Source organism: Carlito syrichta, unplaced genomic scaffold (genome assembly GCF_000164805.1).
Source record: "Carlito syrichta isolate Samal-C Ts95f unplaced genomic scaffold, Tarsius_syrichta-2.0.1 Scaffold308121, whole genome shotgun sequence".
NCBI classification, from domain to species: domain Eukaryota; kingdom Metazoa; phylum Chordata; class Mammalia; order Primates; family Tarsiidae; genus Carlito; species Carlito syrichta.
In genome coordinates, this window is record NW_007252217.1 from 252,309 (window position 1) to 267,985 (window position 15,677).

Sequence of the window (15,677 nt, forward strand, 5' to 3'; positions counted from 1 at the left end):
GTAAACCCACACTTCCTTCTGGGCCTCACTCCTGAATCTTGGCCCAGCATCTCCCCTCCTGATAACTCCTAGGTAGACTGCTCTCTCCGAGGCCTACAGGTACCTCCCCCTCCATGTTCCCTGTCTTTGTGAACAGTGCCTCCAGGGACCCACATGAGGAATGAGGAATTCCTTGCGATGGACTCTTCCTCAATATATTTTTCATTCACCCACTTAAATGATCACTGCTGCTATTTCATAGCTCTCAAAGAAAGACGTCAGACTACAGCCAAGTTGTTTAGAAAGGAATTCACGGCCTTAGTGAATCATTGCCACTCACCGCCGTGGATCCTTGGCCCCTCTACTGCCACCCCCCACCTCCCCTCCCACCACATCCCCCTTGCTGAGCACGCCTCCCTCTCCCACCAGGCCAGGCTTTGCACACACTGCGTCTGTACCACTACCCAGCACCAGGCCTTTTCTCTCCACCTGGCCAACTCCCATGTGTCCTTTGGGCTCAGCTCAAAGTCACCACCCAGCCTGTGTGAAACGGGGGCCACTGTTCTATGCTCCTTAGCACCTTGTGCACACCCTCCCCTAGTCTCAATCACAAGACGTTGTCACTGTCTGGTCTCCTGTTTGACAATAAGCTCCTTGAAGGCAGGGACTGCATCGGATTTCTTTTATATCTTTGAACCTGGCACTTAGAAGGTACTCAATAAATATTCATGGAAGGACAGGAAAGGAAGAAGAAAGAAGAAAGGAAGAAAAGAAAACAGAAGAAAAGACAAAGATACCTACTGGAGCTGAAACACACACACAGTGCGGAAGTAGGAAGGCATAAGAACCCCAGTGGCAGGCTCCCAAGTCCAGAGGTTCCTAAGCTCCACTCTGGTGCTGAGGTCAGTGGTCAAGAGAGCTCAGCCTCTAGAGAAGAGGAACTGGAACAGGAGAGACATGCCTCTCCACTTCCTCTGCCCTGCCCCCAGATGGCTAGAGATGGCTAGAGAAGCTTAGAGAAAACAGATGAGAAGTTCTGGCCTGAAGCAAGATCACAGACACCTTTGGGTGCTGGGGAAAGAACAGCTCAGGATACGTGAAACCTGGAACCAAGCAGCTGCAGATGGGCCACCCAAGCTGTGGCCATGACAAACAGTGTCTTCAAAGCCAAACAAACGTGAGCTCCTTCCCATGCCACGCAATTAACCTCGCAATTAACGTGCAGTTCCTTATAAATTCTTACACTGCACTTTTTATGGGAGATGACTGCTTACAAGTGTTCAGCTGCTGACAATTTAAAATACAAAAACACTGTCAGAGGAAGATTAGGCTTATGGGTTATAGAAAACCCTGGAATGAGTTTCAAGCCACCAGGTGAAGTCACAGAAATGTTGAAGACAAAAAGGGATTATCCCTTCCATGTAATCATGTATGTATTGACAAAGCCTCAGGAACAATCATCACTATCTGTAACCATCCTCTTCCATCAGTGGCATACATGACATCATGCACATGACCCATTCAAATGACACTCAGATAGGATGAAAGGACATCGCTAGAGCATCACCTGCTGGTTCTGCATCACTCTCGCTAGTCTGTGAGTATCATAATGCTTTGGTAGAGAAGGGATATATGGATCTCCTTTTTGAAAATTCTCATCTTCTAGCCATAGTATATAGACATTGAAGAGCCTAAAAGATAAAAACACAATTATGTGAAACACAAAACAACGTGCAGGCAAATGAGCTTTCTTATACCCCTAGGAACACCGGCCTACTACACAAGAGCAAGGAAAACCCAGACATCAGAATACATGTCTACCATCCTCCTTGGCTCTCAAGAAACCTGTGGTCCAGAGGGGGAGATGTATCACTAAAACATAAGGCATGAAGAAGGGGATTTGAGAACCATTATTAAAGCAGGGTTAACTGCAGGACACAGAAAAAACAACTGGAGAAGGTAGCTTTGCAGCAGACCCAGGATGTGAATTTGGAACCTCATTTTCCTGGGCAGTACAGTCACAGTGAGCCTCACTGCTTGGAAAAGTGGAATTAACATTCAAATAAACACACTTCAGAGAGGATATCAAAAGCCATTTAGACCATGCGTGCTAGAACTTGCTTTAGGCTCCCCGACTCTTTCCTGCCTCAAAAAAATCGCAAATAAAACAGTGTGTGTGTGTCCTATTCTCACTAAGAAGGAATAGAACAAAACAAAACTGGGCTTTTAAAAAAAGAAAAAGGCCTGATTTCCCAGGAAAAACTTTTTTAAAAATATAATTATATTTTCTTCATTGTTTTGTTTTTACAGGGAATACAATCCATTCAGCTAAGATTGTTATTTTAAGCAGCTGTCTGCAGCAAAAGTACTAGAGAAATAGTCAGCAATATACAAATTCCTGGGTGGGGAACCTGGTAGTGGTATGTCTTGGCTCTCTGTTCAGTGAAGTGGAAAATTACCTTCTTCACCTCTGCGACTGTCTGTCTAAGGAGACAGACAAGGAGGGACTTTGAGGATCCTACAGGGAAGAGGCTGGTAGGGAGCTCGCTCCCTCTCTCTCTCAGCTTCTGATTCAATGAAATGAACACTCTATGAACACAGCATGGAAAGGGGCCTCTGGAGAGGCAGAAGGGAGTAGCAGAGAGGGTTCTAACTCGTTCAGAGAGAAAGTTTCCACTGCTTAAGCCTGGTCAAAAATAAGTTTTCCTTCAACCGATAAAGATCAGAGGAGAAAACAATCTGGAGGCTGAGAGAGAGTCCTAAGAGGCTGGAGTCAGACAAGCCTGAGGACTCTTGCTACTTGAAATGGGGACTCCTCGCCAAGCTCCTGTGGATCCAGGGAGAATTAGTAAGAGCCATGTTGATTATGTCTTAATTTGTAAGACTATTATCTGGTTTATATCAAACTTATAAATCAAAGTTGAAAAACTAGTGTGCTGGGAACCCAAACTTACTCGGGAGTTCTTAACCTTTTGGAAGATGCAAATATTGTGCCATAGGAGACTAATGGCCCATTTCCACACCCCCTCAGGTGGGTCCCCAAGTCCTGTGAGCATCTATGAACTATAACTAAAGAGTCCTGACTTGGTCATTTATTTCCTTTAAGGAGCTATTCTAAGCTGGGCATGGCACACATCTGCAGTCCCAGCTACTCATGAGGCTCAGGCAGGGAGTTCACTCGAGCCCAGAAGTCCGAAGCTGCAGTGAGCTATGATTATGCCACTACACCACAGCCTGGGCAATGTAGTGAGAACTCATCTCTTAGGGGAAAAAAAAAGACCAGTTCTGGCAGGCTTTAACAGCTATTTTCCTGCTATGATCAATTTGTTTTGGTTTATTTCCATTTCTACATAAACAGAAGAGGTATCGACCTCTGACCTATCACTCAGGCTCCAGCCACTTGGCAGAAGTACATTCAAACTGCCAAGTCACTTCTCTCGAGGAATATCCAAGTTACCTTCCATGCTTAGTCTAACAGGGTGGACAGAACAGCCTCCAGTAGTTGGTAACACGTGGACCACCTGGCACAGTACCTGTACTGCAAACGTCACTGGCTGGGTAACAGCTCACCTTACAAGCTCCGAGTGCAGCTCTGGGGAGGTCAGGTAGCCAGGGGCGCTAGCCTGGCTCTCCAACAGCCCTTCACTGCCCTCTGCTGGAACACGAAGGGCCTTGCTGGCAGTGTGGTGGAAGTCGGCCACCTCCGTCAAACGCCTCTTCATTTCTTTCAACAAATTGATGTGAGCAGGACTTTGAAAAAACCTTCTTCCAATACAACCATCTATGGGTAACCTTAAAAAATACAAACAGAGCTATAACCTTTCAACACAAGATGCACTTTCTACATGACACAAAACGGCAGTCAATCAGCAAGGCAGTGGACTATGGCTGTGTATGGACACCATTACATTAATACTTATTATTTCTACCTCCGTTTTGAGGATCCAACAAGATGGTGTGTATGAAAGTGGTTTTAAAAAGAATGAAATACCACACAAACTTAGGACATCATCACCGCTTAGAGGACAGAACAGATTAAGGATGGGCTCTGCTCTTGAAGAATGTGCAATTGGCAAAAAATAGAAGTGAGAAGAATTAGCGTCTGTATATTTCAAAGGAGTGAGTTAAGGGAATGGGGAAAGCTAGAAACCGAAGAGGGCTAAAGAGCAAAGGCTGGCAACAGAAGATGGTTCTGACTGGCCAGGGTACCTTCACGCCCAGTGGACACGCTGGGGACCAGACAGCCTGGCTGGCCTCCACCCACATCCACGCCACTCATCAAAGGCCCCTGGCATGAGCCACAATGGCTGCATGAGCAGCCTGGTCTGAGGCAGTTTCCCTCCCTTTGCATCTCCAGAGGTTCTGCGCTACCCCTAGTCTGATCCCAGGATACAAGGACAGCAGAGAAAAGCAGCCACAAGACACTCCCAATGTGAAAGAGACCAATAAACTTTCAGTCCAATAAACTTTCAACAGAGCAGGAGGGAGCATCCCAGCCAGAGATCACCAGAGAGTGAATCTAACCCACACTCCGCAGTCTAGGAACATACAGGGTCAGGAGCACAAAGGCAGAGACGGAATCACAGAAATGTACTATAACGCTGGGCACCGTACCCATATTGTGGTCCAGGGCGGTGGAGATACAGAAGGAAGAACTTCTGCCAGATGAGTGGCAGAAGTGGGTGGTCAGAGGGCGTGACCAAAGCCTGGTGGGCCCAGCGATAAATCAGCAGCCTCTGGAGGGATGGCACGATGGGCAACTTCAGCTGGGCCTGGGCTTTCTGCGAAGAAGGGGGGCTGTGAGAAACCACAACATGAACACAATACAAGCAGGCTTCTCTCTCCAAGTGATCCAAGTGAATTCAGTTTTAAAAAAGCGTCATGAGGTCACATAAATTGCACTGCTCCCGTCCCCCAGCTAATGCATCAACTTCTGTGGCAGTAAAACACTGGGGCAGGTTTCTTCCATCAGAACATTCCAGGAGCCCAGAACTGGAATGGATCCTGCATCACCCGGTCCAGCCCTATTTCCATTCTGAAATTCTTTGCCTTACAGCACTACAGTGCAAGGGAACAGAATGATACAAAAGCCAGAACAAAATGTGGCCATCGAACTTGACCCATCTTCTGAAAACATAGATTTTATTTTATCTTTTATTTTATTTTTTATTTTTCATTTTTTGAGTTGGAGTCTCACTGTCACCCAGACTGGAGTGCAGTGGCCACTCCCGGCCACCGCAGCATCGACCTGCTGGGCTCTGGAGATCCTTTCAAGTAGCTGGAACTACAGGCACGTGCTACCACATCCAGCTAATTTTTTTTATTTATTGTAGAGATGAGGTCTCGCCAAGTTGCCCAGGCGGGTCTCGAACCCGCAGGCTCAGGCAATTCACTCACCTCAGCCTCCCAAAGCACAGGATTACAGGCTGAGCCACCGAGCCTGGCTGAAAACCTAGATTTTAAAAGGCTATGTTACACTGACAGGCTTTGAAACCCAAAAGCAACGTCTACACAATGGACCCTAAAATAGAAGGTCTTTAAACCCAAAGTCTTTTCCCAGTCCGTCTCACGCTGTGGTGAGCCTAAGTATCAGCTGGGGAGTTTCTGGAAGTAAATTCCTGGTCCCACTCCAGATCCCAAAGCTCCAAATCCCAGCAGGTGGGGTCTGGGAACCTGGTTGGTAACAAGCTCTCTGGGAGAGTCTCATGTCATGAGTCGTAATGGTGACTGCTTTAAAGCAATAGCAACCTCCTCCCATGCACCATGAATACAGCCTTCATGGTCAGGCCGAGACTCATGAGAAGCCGAGTATGGACTTCACTTACACAGTTTTGAGTACTGGCCTGGTTGTCGAGCTTTCCAGATGTTCACAACAAAAACAAACACAGCAGTTCAAAAGCCATGGGGAGTCTATCAGCATCTAGGCTAAGCCACCCTCCACCCTCAAATGCAGGCAGCATGTGCACCTTTAGAGCCTGGTCAGGGGTGAAGGCAGGGTTTATAATCAACTCCCCTTCGACGACTCTTCGGAGTTGGGAGTCCTCTTCAAAGATGGATTCCATATTCAGTACTGTCCATGCAAACCAGACCTATGAGGACACCAGCAGAGGGGAGGGATGAGCGGCTAAGCCAACAGGCCCAAGCGTCCCACAGTCCACAAAGTCAGATCTCCTCCTAACCGCCTATCTCAGTCAGGAAGCATTCACAGCTTCTAGAATTAACACGTATTTTTACACCTATCTACATTCTTGTCACAGGTATAAATTTAAATAAAACAGGTCACTGAAAAAGGTTACAATCCTTTGGAAAGGCCTCTTTAGTTAAAGAGAATGCTGGTTCACACAATAGTCACTAGGCAGGTTCTATATACATGAAGGACAAGAACAAGGGCCAGACTTGGGCTCTGCCCTCAACAAGTCTTCCACTTAACGGGAGTAACAAGCCTATTAGGAAAATAACCAAAGGAGAAGGCAGCAGTGGCAAGGGCTGAGCCAGAAGCAGTACTCCATCAGAAATGCTTGCAGCAAGGTTGGGGAGGGCACACCAGTGAGAGAACCAGCAAGGCAGAGCAAAGAGCCAGAGATGTGTCCAGGAAACAGCCAGGGGCTTATTCCAGCACAGTTACAACCCGCGGAAGGAAGAAAGGAAGTCAGACTGACAGGCAGCTGGAGACACGGACACAGACAATTTTACAGTCTAAGAGATGGTGATGAAGACAGAAGTCATGCTGTTCTGATGATGGTGACAATGACCACACTCGGTAAGCAACGGCTATGTGCTAAGCACTGCTCTAAGTGCTTCACATGCAGGAGCAGTCATCATTCCCATTTGACAACCGAGGAAACTGAGGACAGAGAGGTAAGCAAGCTACCCAAGGCACAGAGCCAGTGACTGGCAGAACCAAGAGTGCCACCTGGCAGTCTGGCTCCAGTGCCTACTCCAAACCTCTTTGCCACACTGCTGGGCAGCATCTGCAATCAGGGCAACTGGGGTCTGACCCAGAACTGTCTGGTCCTGAGCCAGCCCCCAAAGCCATCAAACTTCAGTTACAGTCAGGTGTGGTGGTGGAGTGCACCTGTAGTCCCAGCTACTAGGGAAGCTGAGGCAGGAGGATCACTTGAGCTCAGGAGCTCGAGACCAGTCTGAGAAACAAATCGAGACCCTGTCTCTTTAAAAAAACAAGAAACAAAAATCCCTCAGTTAACTTCTCTGTAAACCAGGAATGACGAGTGTACAACCTCAGCAGAGGGCTGTGTGAAGATTAAATAAGGCAGTACACCTCCATGTGCAGCAAGTGCTAAATACTATTAATAATTCATTAGGAAGGATGATCACGAGAGTAAAGCTCACAGAGATAACAAGTGGTCCTCTCAGGAGCTTCCTACCTGCATGGGCATGGCCAAGCCCTCTACGAAGGATGGAGTGACATTGCCGGCCACAATCCAGCTCACCAAGGAGGACAGTAGACTCTTGTCACAGTGGTAACCCAGGGCATTCTACAAGGGGAGTGGGGAGCAGAGAAGAGACATCAGGAAAACCTTACCAATGACCTTACAAGTGTCAGTGACTGTCTCACTCCAGCGAGAAGTTCTGATGACATAGATTTCAAGAACACATCCACTTGCAGCAAAAGTCCCAGGCAGGACTTTACAGAAACATAACAAGCAGGGCTCTTCCTGGGGTGTCCTTTGCTTGAACTCCCCTGGGATCCACACGAGTGGACTGTGATTATTGGGATAAGACACCATTAAGGTAGAGCTTCAAAGGCAGTGGCCACGGGTAGTCCTGAAAATGGTGCATTTGGGGGACTCTTTCTAGAAAGCTACCGTCCAGCCAACACCCTAAAGACACATTCCCCTCCCAGGGTTCCACCTTGTGTTGCTGGTAGAGCAGCTTCTGTACACAGTCTTCCTGCATCAGCTGAAAAGCTGCTTTGCACAGGTGGTCCATGAGGAAGAGGATGGGCTGCTCGCGGTACCACAGATGCTGGCTTATGAGGGCCTGTACCCAGAACTCCAGCACGGCAACGGGACCCACTCCATGGGGCTGCATGCTCACAGATATGTGTGCCTGCGGAGAAAAGACTTAGGTGGCGGACAGCTGACAGCCAGTCAAAACCCCAACAAAGTTGTATCTGACTCCACAACAATGCCCAAACCTGCTGACCTTCTTGGTTGACAGCACTGAGTCAAATGACATGAAACGACCAAAACAGAAACATGCTGGCACCAGCAGTATCTGGCTGGGATGATGGGCAAGAGTGTACCAGGGACATGCAAGGCCCTACCTGGATCATGCTGTTGAGAAGCTTCACGTTATCCCCGTGGCTGGTTCCTGTCAGATGCTGTGCCACCTTTTGAGTAACCTGCTGTGTGACACCCTGAGGGATACCACTGTCCAAGTGTAGGAACAGAAGGAGGTGTGACAAAAACCTGCAAATACACAGATGGCACACCTTACCTTCAGGTCAGCAGGCAACACCTTTCAGTGCTAATTACTTAAGAGGAAACAGAAAAATATTACATCAGTTCCATTTTTAGACCAATTTAGAGCTACTAGAGATTCTGAGAAATCTTCAGAATTCCAGAAGAATCAAGTGTTCACACTTAATGCAGTCTAAAAGGAGCTCTAGCTACTGCGGAAATGTAACGAACAAACCCAAGACACTTAACTCATGCAAGTGGAAGAGCATTAGAGGAGAAAGACCCCAAAGCACCCCTCTCCCCTCCACACCCCTATCTCTGCTAGTGAAAGTGCCCACAGTGCTATGTGCTATAAGTTCCCAGGCCCTGACCTTCTAAAGAACCTCCAGGGGAGGAGCCTGGGATCTGGATTTAATAACTTCTTCCAGTAGATTCTCCTCACCAGGCACATTTGAGACACACTGCTCCAAGAGACACTCAGCAGGAACTGCCATGCCCTGTGTCCCAGGGTGGATGCCTGTACCTCCACGCAAGGCTCCTTCACATGGCCTCCCTCCCTTTTATCACTCTGCAGGGGCCCCACCAGATGCTGGCTCCCTGCTTCTGTCATGCAGTCTTCCTTCCAAGTGGCGGATCTGTTCACAACACTGCATATGCACACTGCAGGCAATTAAAAACCATGCGTGTTGCTGTTACAACGGCAAAGCCATCAGCTGCTCCATGTTAGAAGTGCCAGGCCCAGAAACCTGGGAAAACAACAGCTCCCTCAAAGACTAAGAAGCTGCAAGAAGCAATCGGAAGCTAAATAAGAGGGAAAATATCTTCTGTAATGAGAAGACTGGAGCCATGGTTAGAATCACTGTTCTCCAACCTGCATTCCACACTGAGGTGCAGAAGCTTTCTGCCCCATAACAAATACACTGATGAGATGTCATCCCCTTTGTTTTACTCTGAAGCCCGGAGCCCCACTGTCTGTACTCAGGGCTGTTTCTGAGGACTGTCCCTGCCACAGAGAGCGCACTCACTGCTCGTTCTTCAGCAGGTAGCACTGGCAAGGGTAGAACAAGGGCAGGACTTTGTCCAGGACATGCACCACTGTCCGCAGATGCCGCGACTGGATCAGAGTTCCCACCAGCAAGATGCCTTCCGCACAGAACTTCACAATGCTGTGGACAAGGAAAATGGCAATGAACACAAGGTCCTGTTCATAAAAGTACATCCTTCCAGTGAACTGTCGACCTCAACAGCCAGATGAGCTCAGGCCTCCAGCACACCTTCCTTAGAAACACTGGGACCAGAGCTCTGGGGCTATAAGGAACTTAAAGCTCACCTATGCGTCCACTTCACAGGTGAGGAAAGGGAGTGCCGTGCCCAACTCCACCTCACTTTCTGGACGGGTCAGTGTGAGAACCCAGGACTGTTCACCCAAGTCCAAGCGCTTGCCACTGCCACTTCTGTTCTCAAAGTGCCTCCTCTATGAGCTGGGCCCTCCTTGTCTGGAGACCCCCACAAGCCATCATAGCAAAGAGATCCTAAAGTGAGCTAACCTGTCAATACAGGCCCAGCATCCTCATCCAAAACTCCTGAGACCAAAAGTGTTTAGGGCTTGGATTCTCTTGGACTTTGGAATATCTGCACCACACTTGCAGCTGAGCATCTCTAATCAGGAAACCCAAAACCTGAACTGCCCCGGTGAGCACCTCCTCCGAGCACCATGTCGGCACTCAGAAAGTGTCAGATTTTGGGGCATTTCGAATCTTGGGTTTTCAGGTTAGGAGAATTCAACCTGTATAAACTACAAAATTCTTCTAAAACCAATCTGACATAAAAATCTTCTTATTCTCTGATTTACTTCAGAGAATCTATCCTTAAGAAGTATTCTCAAATATGAAAAAAAATCCAAGATGATCCACATAAAGATGCACTTTTCAAGTATATTTATAACTACAGAACTCAGAGGCAGAAAGCAACATAAATGCATTTTAGCAAAACCCATATATCAAAAACCTCAATTTCTCAACCAACTCATCTTTGACAAAGCCTCTACCAACAACCACTGGAGAGAGGAGAACCTACTCAGTAAATGGTGCTGGGAAAACTGGCTGATCACATGCAGATTGAAATAGGACCCCTACGTATCACCATACTCAAAAATTAACTCTAAATAGATCAAAGACTAAACGTAAAACCTCAAACTATAAGAATCTTTTAGAAAACGTAGGAGACACCCTTACAGGAATTGGAACTGGCAACCAAATTCTGATCAAAACTCCAAGTGCCCAAACCATAAGAAATAAGACAGACAAGTGGGACCTCTTCAAACTGACGAGCTTCTGCAAAGCAAAAGAAACCATCAAGAGAGCGGGAAAACAGCCCACAGAATGGGAAAAAATATTTGCCAACTGTATATCTGACAAAGGCCTAACATCTAAGATCTATAAGGAATTCAAATGTGCCGAAAGGAAAAAACCAAACAGCCCCATTAAAAAATAGGCAAAAGACATGAATAGACACTTCTCAAATGAAGATACATGGGCAGCTCCTCTAGCTCTAATCCTAGATGATCACCGTGAAGTTTTACAAAGGAGATCAGCCCTGAAGGGGAACTCTTATTCTCACCCTCACTCCCATTCAGGACTCAGTCATCAGCACTAAATAACTGTTACATTCAGGTGAGAACACACACAGTCACCTGAGTGAAGAGCTCTGGTCCCAGAGCGGACACAAGACATGGGAAATCATGAAACATGAGTTCAGATAACTGCACTCAAGGGTCACTATGCTAAGTGTGTTCCATGCACTCTAATTCACGGAAGTCCATAAAGAAGTTCAATATTATTATCATTCCCATTTTAGAGATGAGGAGCCTGAAGTTAAGGAAACCACTAAATACTGGAGCTGCTGGAAACAATACAGAATGTGCAGCCCCATGGACCGGGCAGTCACTCCCTTCTGAATCAGCACTGCCCTCTCGCTTAGTTTTCATGCTCATCCCTGACGTGGCCACCTGACCCCCTCCACTTTCCAACATGGACCATGGGCTCAGCATAAGTGCTTGCTTCCTTACCAAGTCCCTTCCTCATACCTACCCACTAAGACACCCAGTCTCCTTCCCACTGTCATTCAACCACAGCATTTGCTGAGCACCTAAGTATAAGATCTAAAGATACAAAGATGAGCAAGATGAACACTACATAAGAAGGAGCCATGGTGATTATGAACACATGGTGTTGCTCAAAGGGTGGGTGCCACAGGCAGCAGGAGATGGCCCTGAGTCCTCAGGCTGCTGACACTAAGCCACCCAGGAAGGGCCGCATGCACGCTCCGCTCATCAGCCCAGGACGTCTCTAAGTGGAGACTCCTCTCCAGAGTCCACTCCTCCAGGAAGGCAGCCTCCTGACTGACTTCTACTTCCTGTATACTCTTTCTGCTTAGTTTCTAAGTGGCTCTCAATCCAGGCTGCACACTGGGGACATCTGGAGAAATGGCCCACAGGCCAATTAGGTTGGATGTGCACCCTCTTCCCTGCAATGTGATTTTTTTTTGTAAGACTGCAAAAAATGATTCTAAAGAGCAGCCAGAGTTGAGAATCACTGCTCTCTGTACACGATTAGCCTGTGGTCGATGCTACAGGACTGACAACTGTGTTATGCTCACCATCTCCACTAAACTGTCCACAACTCCATCTCCCTCCTCCTTCTAAGCACAAGGCTGACGCAACCAGCTGACAGGGCTGGCACCCCATTGTAGTTATGCTTAATGTGGAATAAGATGCTGAAATGAGGATGCTAAAAAGACGTTACAGTGAGTCTGAACCTCAAAGACCAGAGAGCACAGGTCAAAAAGGCTTAAGAAAATGGACAGGCCGGGCTCGGTGGCTCATCCTATAATCCCAGCACTTTGGGAGGCCAAGGTGAGGGAACTGCCTGAGCCCGCGGGTTCGAGACCCACCTGGGCAAGTTGACGAGACCTCATCTCTACAATAAATCAAAAACTAGCCGGGCATGGTAACGCATGCCTATAGTTCCAGCTACTTGGAAGGCTGAGGCAGCAGGATTGCCGGAGCCCAGCAGGTCAAGGCTGCGGTGGCCTGGAGCATGCCACTGCACTCCAGTCTGAGCGACAGAGTGAGACTCCAACTCAAAAAAAAAGAAAGAAAATGGACAGGCTAGAAAAAAAATCAATGCATTGCAGGAAAAGGATCTTTAAAGAAAAGAACTTTTAGGCCAGGCACAGTGGCTCATGCCTGTAATCCTAGCACTTTGGGAGGCCAAGGCACGCGGATTGCTTGAGCCCAGGAGTTGAAGATCAGCCTGGGCAACATAGCAAGACACTGTCTCTACAAAAAAAAAAAAAAAATAGCCAAGCATAGTGCCAGTGCACCTGTAGTCCCAGCTACTCAGGAGGCTGAGGCGGAAGGTTCACAAGAGCCCAGAATATTGAGGCTGTAGTGAGCTGTGACTGCATCACTGCACTCCAGTCTGGGTGTCAGAGTAAGATCCTGACTCAAAAAAAAAAGAAAAGGAAAGGAAAAGAGAAGAGAAGAGAATGACTTTTAACCAGCTGAGAATTCATTCATGCATTCCATTATTCACTACACCAGATAGCATCTTCATCACCGGGAACACCTCTTCTGGGTACTGACCTCAGAGAAGTTATACATAACTGGACTCCTGAAAAGATTAGACAGATACCAACCACACAGTGTGAGAAATCTCCAGTGGGAAAAAACAAACAGCCACGGGCCCACAACAGATAGGCACTCTCCAGGACGTGCATAGCCCTTCAGTCAAGGAGCCTGAGTTGGGCGCCTATTGCTTTTTTCAAACTCACTACATGTGATCAAATATTTTTAACTGAGCCTTATCCTGAGGAAGAGAGTATGAATCTACTGCTGACACAAACATTCCTCTCTGGTGACAGGTGTAAACTCAGTTCATAAGATGACAAGGGGACCTGCTGGTACAAATCTGCTGCACGTAAGTTTGGCAGCATCTCCCTTGATAAGTAGTTGATCAAGGCTTATTATCTGGCCCTTGTTATCCCTAGGTAGACTTCCTGGAGGCCTCAAGACCTGGGGTGTGAAAGATGAGATTCTAGAACCACCATCTATGATGTTCTGCCACCCTAGAGCTTTAACCCACACACACACCTGTGGCCCACAGCCGTCATGGACAGGGCCAGGTAACAGCCGATGGGCATGCCTGCTTTCACAGCCTTTAGCAGAGGATGAAACGTGGGTGACTCTGTCATGTCGGGCACAGTGCTGGAGAAGGCGACAGTTGGACAATTCTGCTGAATTCCATGATCATTTTTGTGCAGTTTTAACCTCAAGATCAAGTTCCAGGCCCATTGGTTAAAAGAGGTCTCAGGTGTCTCTCCGTAGCGAACAATACTGGCCAAGTAGGAAACCTACAACAATTTATTTCAGCAACATGAGTCACACACACATAACATCAGTAACTCATTCAGTCATCTCCTTCTGTGATCAACAATGCCCTTGAAAGAGAGGAATATACTAATTACTGGCCATGAAGTAATGTTTGTTTGTTGTACTGCAATAAAGCAATTTCTCACTCACAGCTAACAAACTGTTAGTCACCCTGTGACCCTGACCTTAGTAGCTCAAGTAAGAGAGCAGATACAAAAGTTGACACTAAACAGATGGTGTGTGGTAAAATAGTTAAACAATCAGAGTGAGGGATCTCATTTATAGTGCTTGTCAGTTTGGGTGGAATAAAAGCTCCCACTATGGCCAAGTTCAAGTTATCAACAGTCAAACAACCTGGCTTGCAAACTTCCTAAAAAGTTAACAGCCAGTTCTCCTGAGCTGCTGCAAACAAGCGTCACATACCACTGTAGCTCAACTCACAATTTATCATATTAAAACAGGGTACAGAGGCTATGTTTTAACGAAGAATCTTGATCCAATCATAGACATCACCTTTAATATCTTAAATTACCAGAAATGGTCTTAGGACATATACAAGTCCATACTATAAATTTATCTGCCCAGGAATTCATAATGACAGATTCGTGTTCTCAACACAGAAGAGAAGGAAATACCTGCTTCATACTTTCAGAAAGAAGCCCAGTGTATGGCTTCTGTGCAAGGTACTTCTGGTAAGCTTCGAGTACCATCAGAGCCACTTCAGCATGGACTGCCTGATTCAGATGAAGAGTACTCTTCAAAGACAAAAATAATCACAAACATACAATCATGGTTCTGTTTGTTTTGGTACCTTTGAACCAAAAGATTACGCAGAATGGTAAAGTATTTTCAATATAGAAGTTGTATGTTCCAATATCACATACCCTAACAGTGAAGTCTTAAGATGACAACAGGAAAAATCCTGACACCTTTCAAGAGCCGTAACCCTGCACCCAGATAGGTGTGAACCTGAGGCAGCCCCCGCCCAGCCCAAAGGGATGTCCTGAGCGTAATCCCCAGCCTACCCTAGAACCGCTACGAAGACTTTGAGTTATGAGTTAAGGGCAATGCCATGACCAGGAAGATGCTTAATTAGTAACTAAAGAGAAGCTATTTGCTAAATTAAGCCCACGTCCTTTTCTTGTTCTGTCATTAGTTAGCAGAAGCCAGTCATTCAGCAGCACAGGTAGCATGTTCCTTGGGCCCTGGTGCTGTCTATCGAACTTCCCACCCTATCTTCCTTCGCAGACTAAAAAAATGCATTTCTGGGCCTTTCAGGATGACCTTCACAACTCTGATCTGGGCGTAAGGAGATGCTCACACAGCTCTAGGAGAAGGAGGACGGACAAGCGACTACATTCACAAGTCAGAGGATGTGGAGAGCAGCCCCCACCATGGCAGTGAGGAAGGACTCAGAGGAATCCTTGGGCAGTTCCAGGGTTGGGGACACACCAGGAGAAAGACTGCCCGGCTGCAGTCTCCTCATCTGCACAACAGGCATTATGCTGCAAACCTCGCCAGAGGGCTTCAAAGCTAATGACTTGCTCAGAGCAAAAGCTGGCAGATGATTGTATAGGTTTGAGTTCTCCATTCCCCCTTTAACATGGCCATCTTTTGATCACTGAGCTAACTGACAAGGTCTGTGGTAGCAGTAGGGAAGGTTCAACAGCCAAAGTCACTTGACATGGCATCTCTGAAGATACAAGATACATAGAAAACTCTTAAAAATAAACTTATTAATAGCCGGGCTCGGTGGCTCAGCCTGTAATCCCGCACCTTTGGGAGGCTGAGGTGAGTGGATTGCCTGAGCCCGCGGGTTCGAGACCCGCCTGGGCAACTTGGCA

General features: G+C 47.1%; 1 protein-coding gene across 1 annotated transcript in view; it reads right to left on the reverse strand.

Annotated features, from left to right (window-relative positions):
• EPG5 (ectopic P-granules autophagy protein 5 homolog) overlaps nucleotides 1-15,677 on the reverse strand; it is a 109,838-nt gene that overhangs the window by 50,885 nt on the left and 43,276 nt on the right. The window contains exons 15-24 of the mRNA XM_008064987.1: nucleotides 14,469-14,588; nucleotides 13,555-13,814; nucleotides 9,428-9,568; nucleotides 8,267-8,411; nucleotides 7,852-8,049; nucleotides 7,365-7,475; nucleotides 5,946-6,068; nucleotides 4,594-4,760; nucleotides 3,550-3,771; nucleotides 1,547-1,670 (exon numbers count right to left, since the gene is read on the reverse strand). Coding sequence (XP_008063178.1) covers nucleotides 1,547-1,670; nucleotides 3,550-3,771; nucleotides 4,594-4,760; nucleotides 5,946-6,068; nucleotides 7,365-7,475; nucleotides 7,852-8,049; nucleotides 8,267-8,411; nucleotides 9,428-9,568; nucleotides 13,555-13,814; nucleotides 14,469-14,588 — 1,611 coding nt within the window. The remainder of the gene's footprint in view (nucleotides 1-1,546; nucleotides 1,671-3,549; nucleotides 3,772-4,593; nucleotides 4,761-5,945; nucleotides 6,069-7,364; nucleotides 7,476-7,851; nucleotides 8,050-8,266; nucleotides 8,412-9,427; nucleotides 9,569-13,554; nucleotides 13,815-14,468; nucleotides 14,589-15,677) is intronic.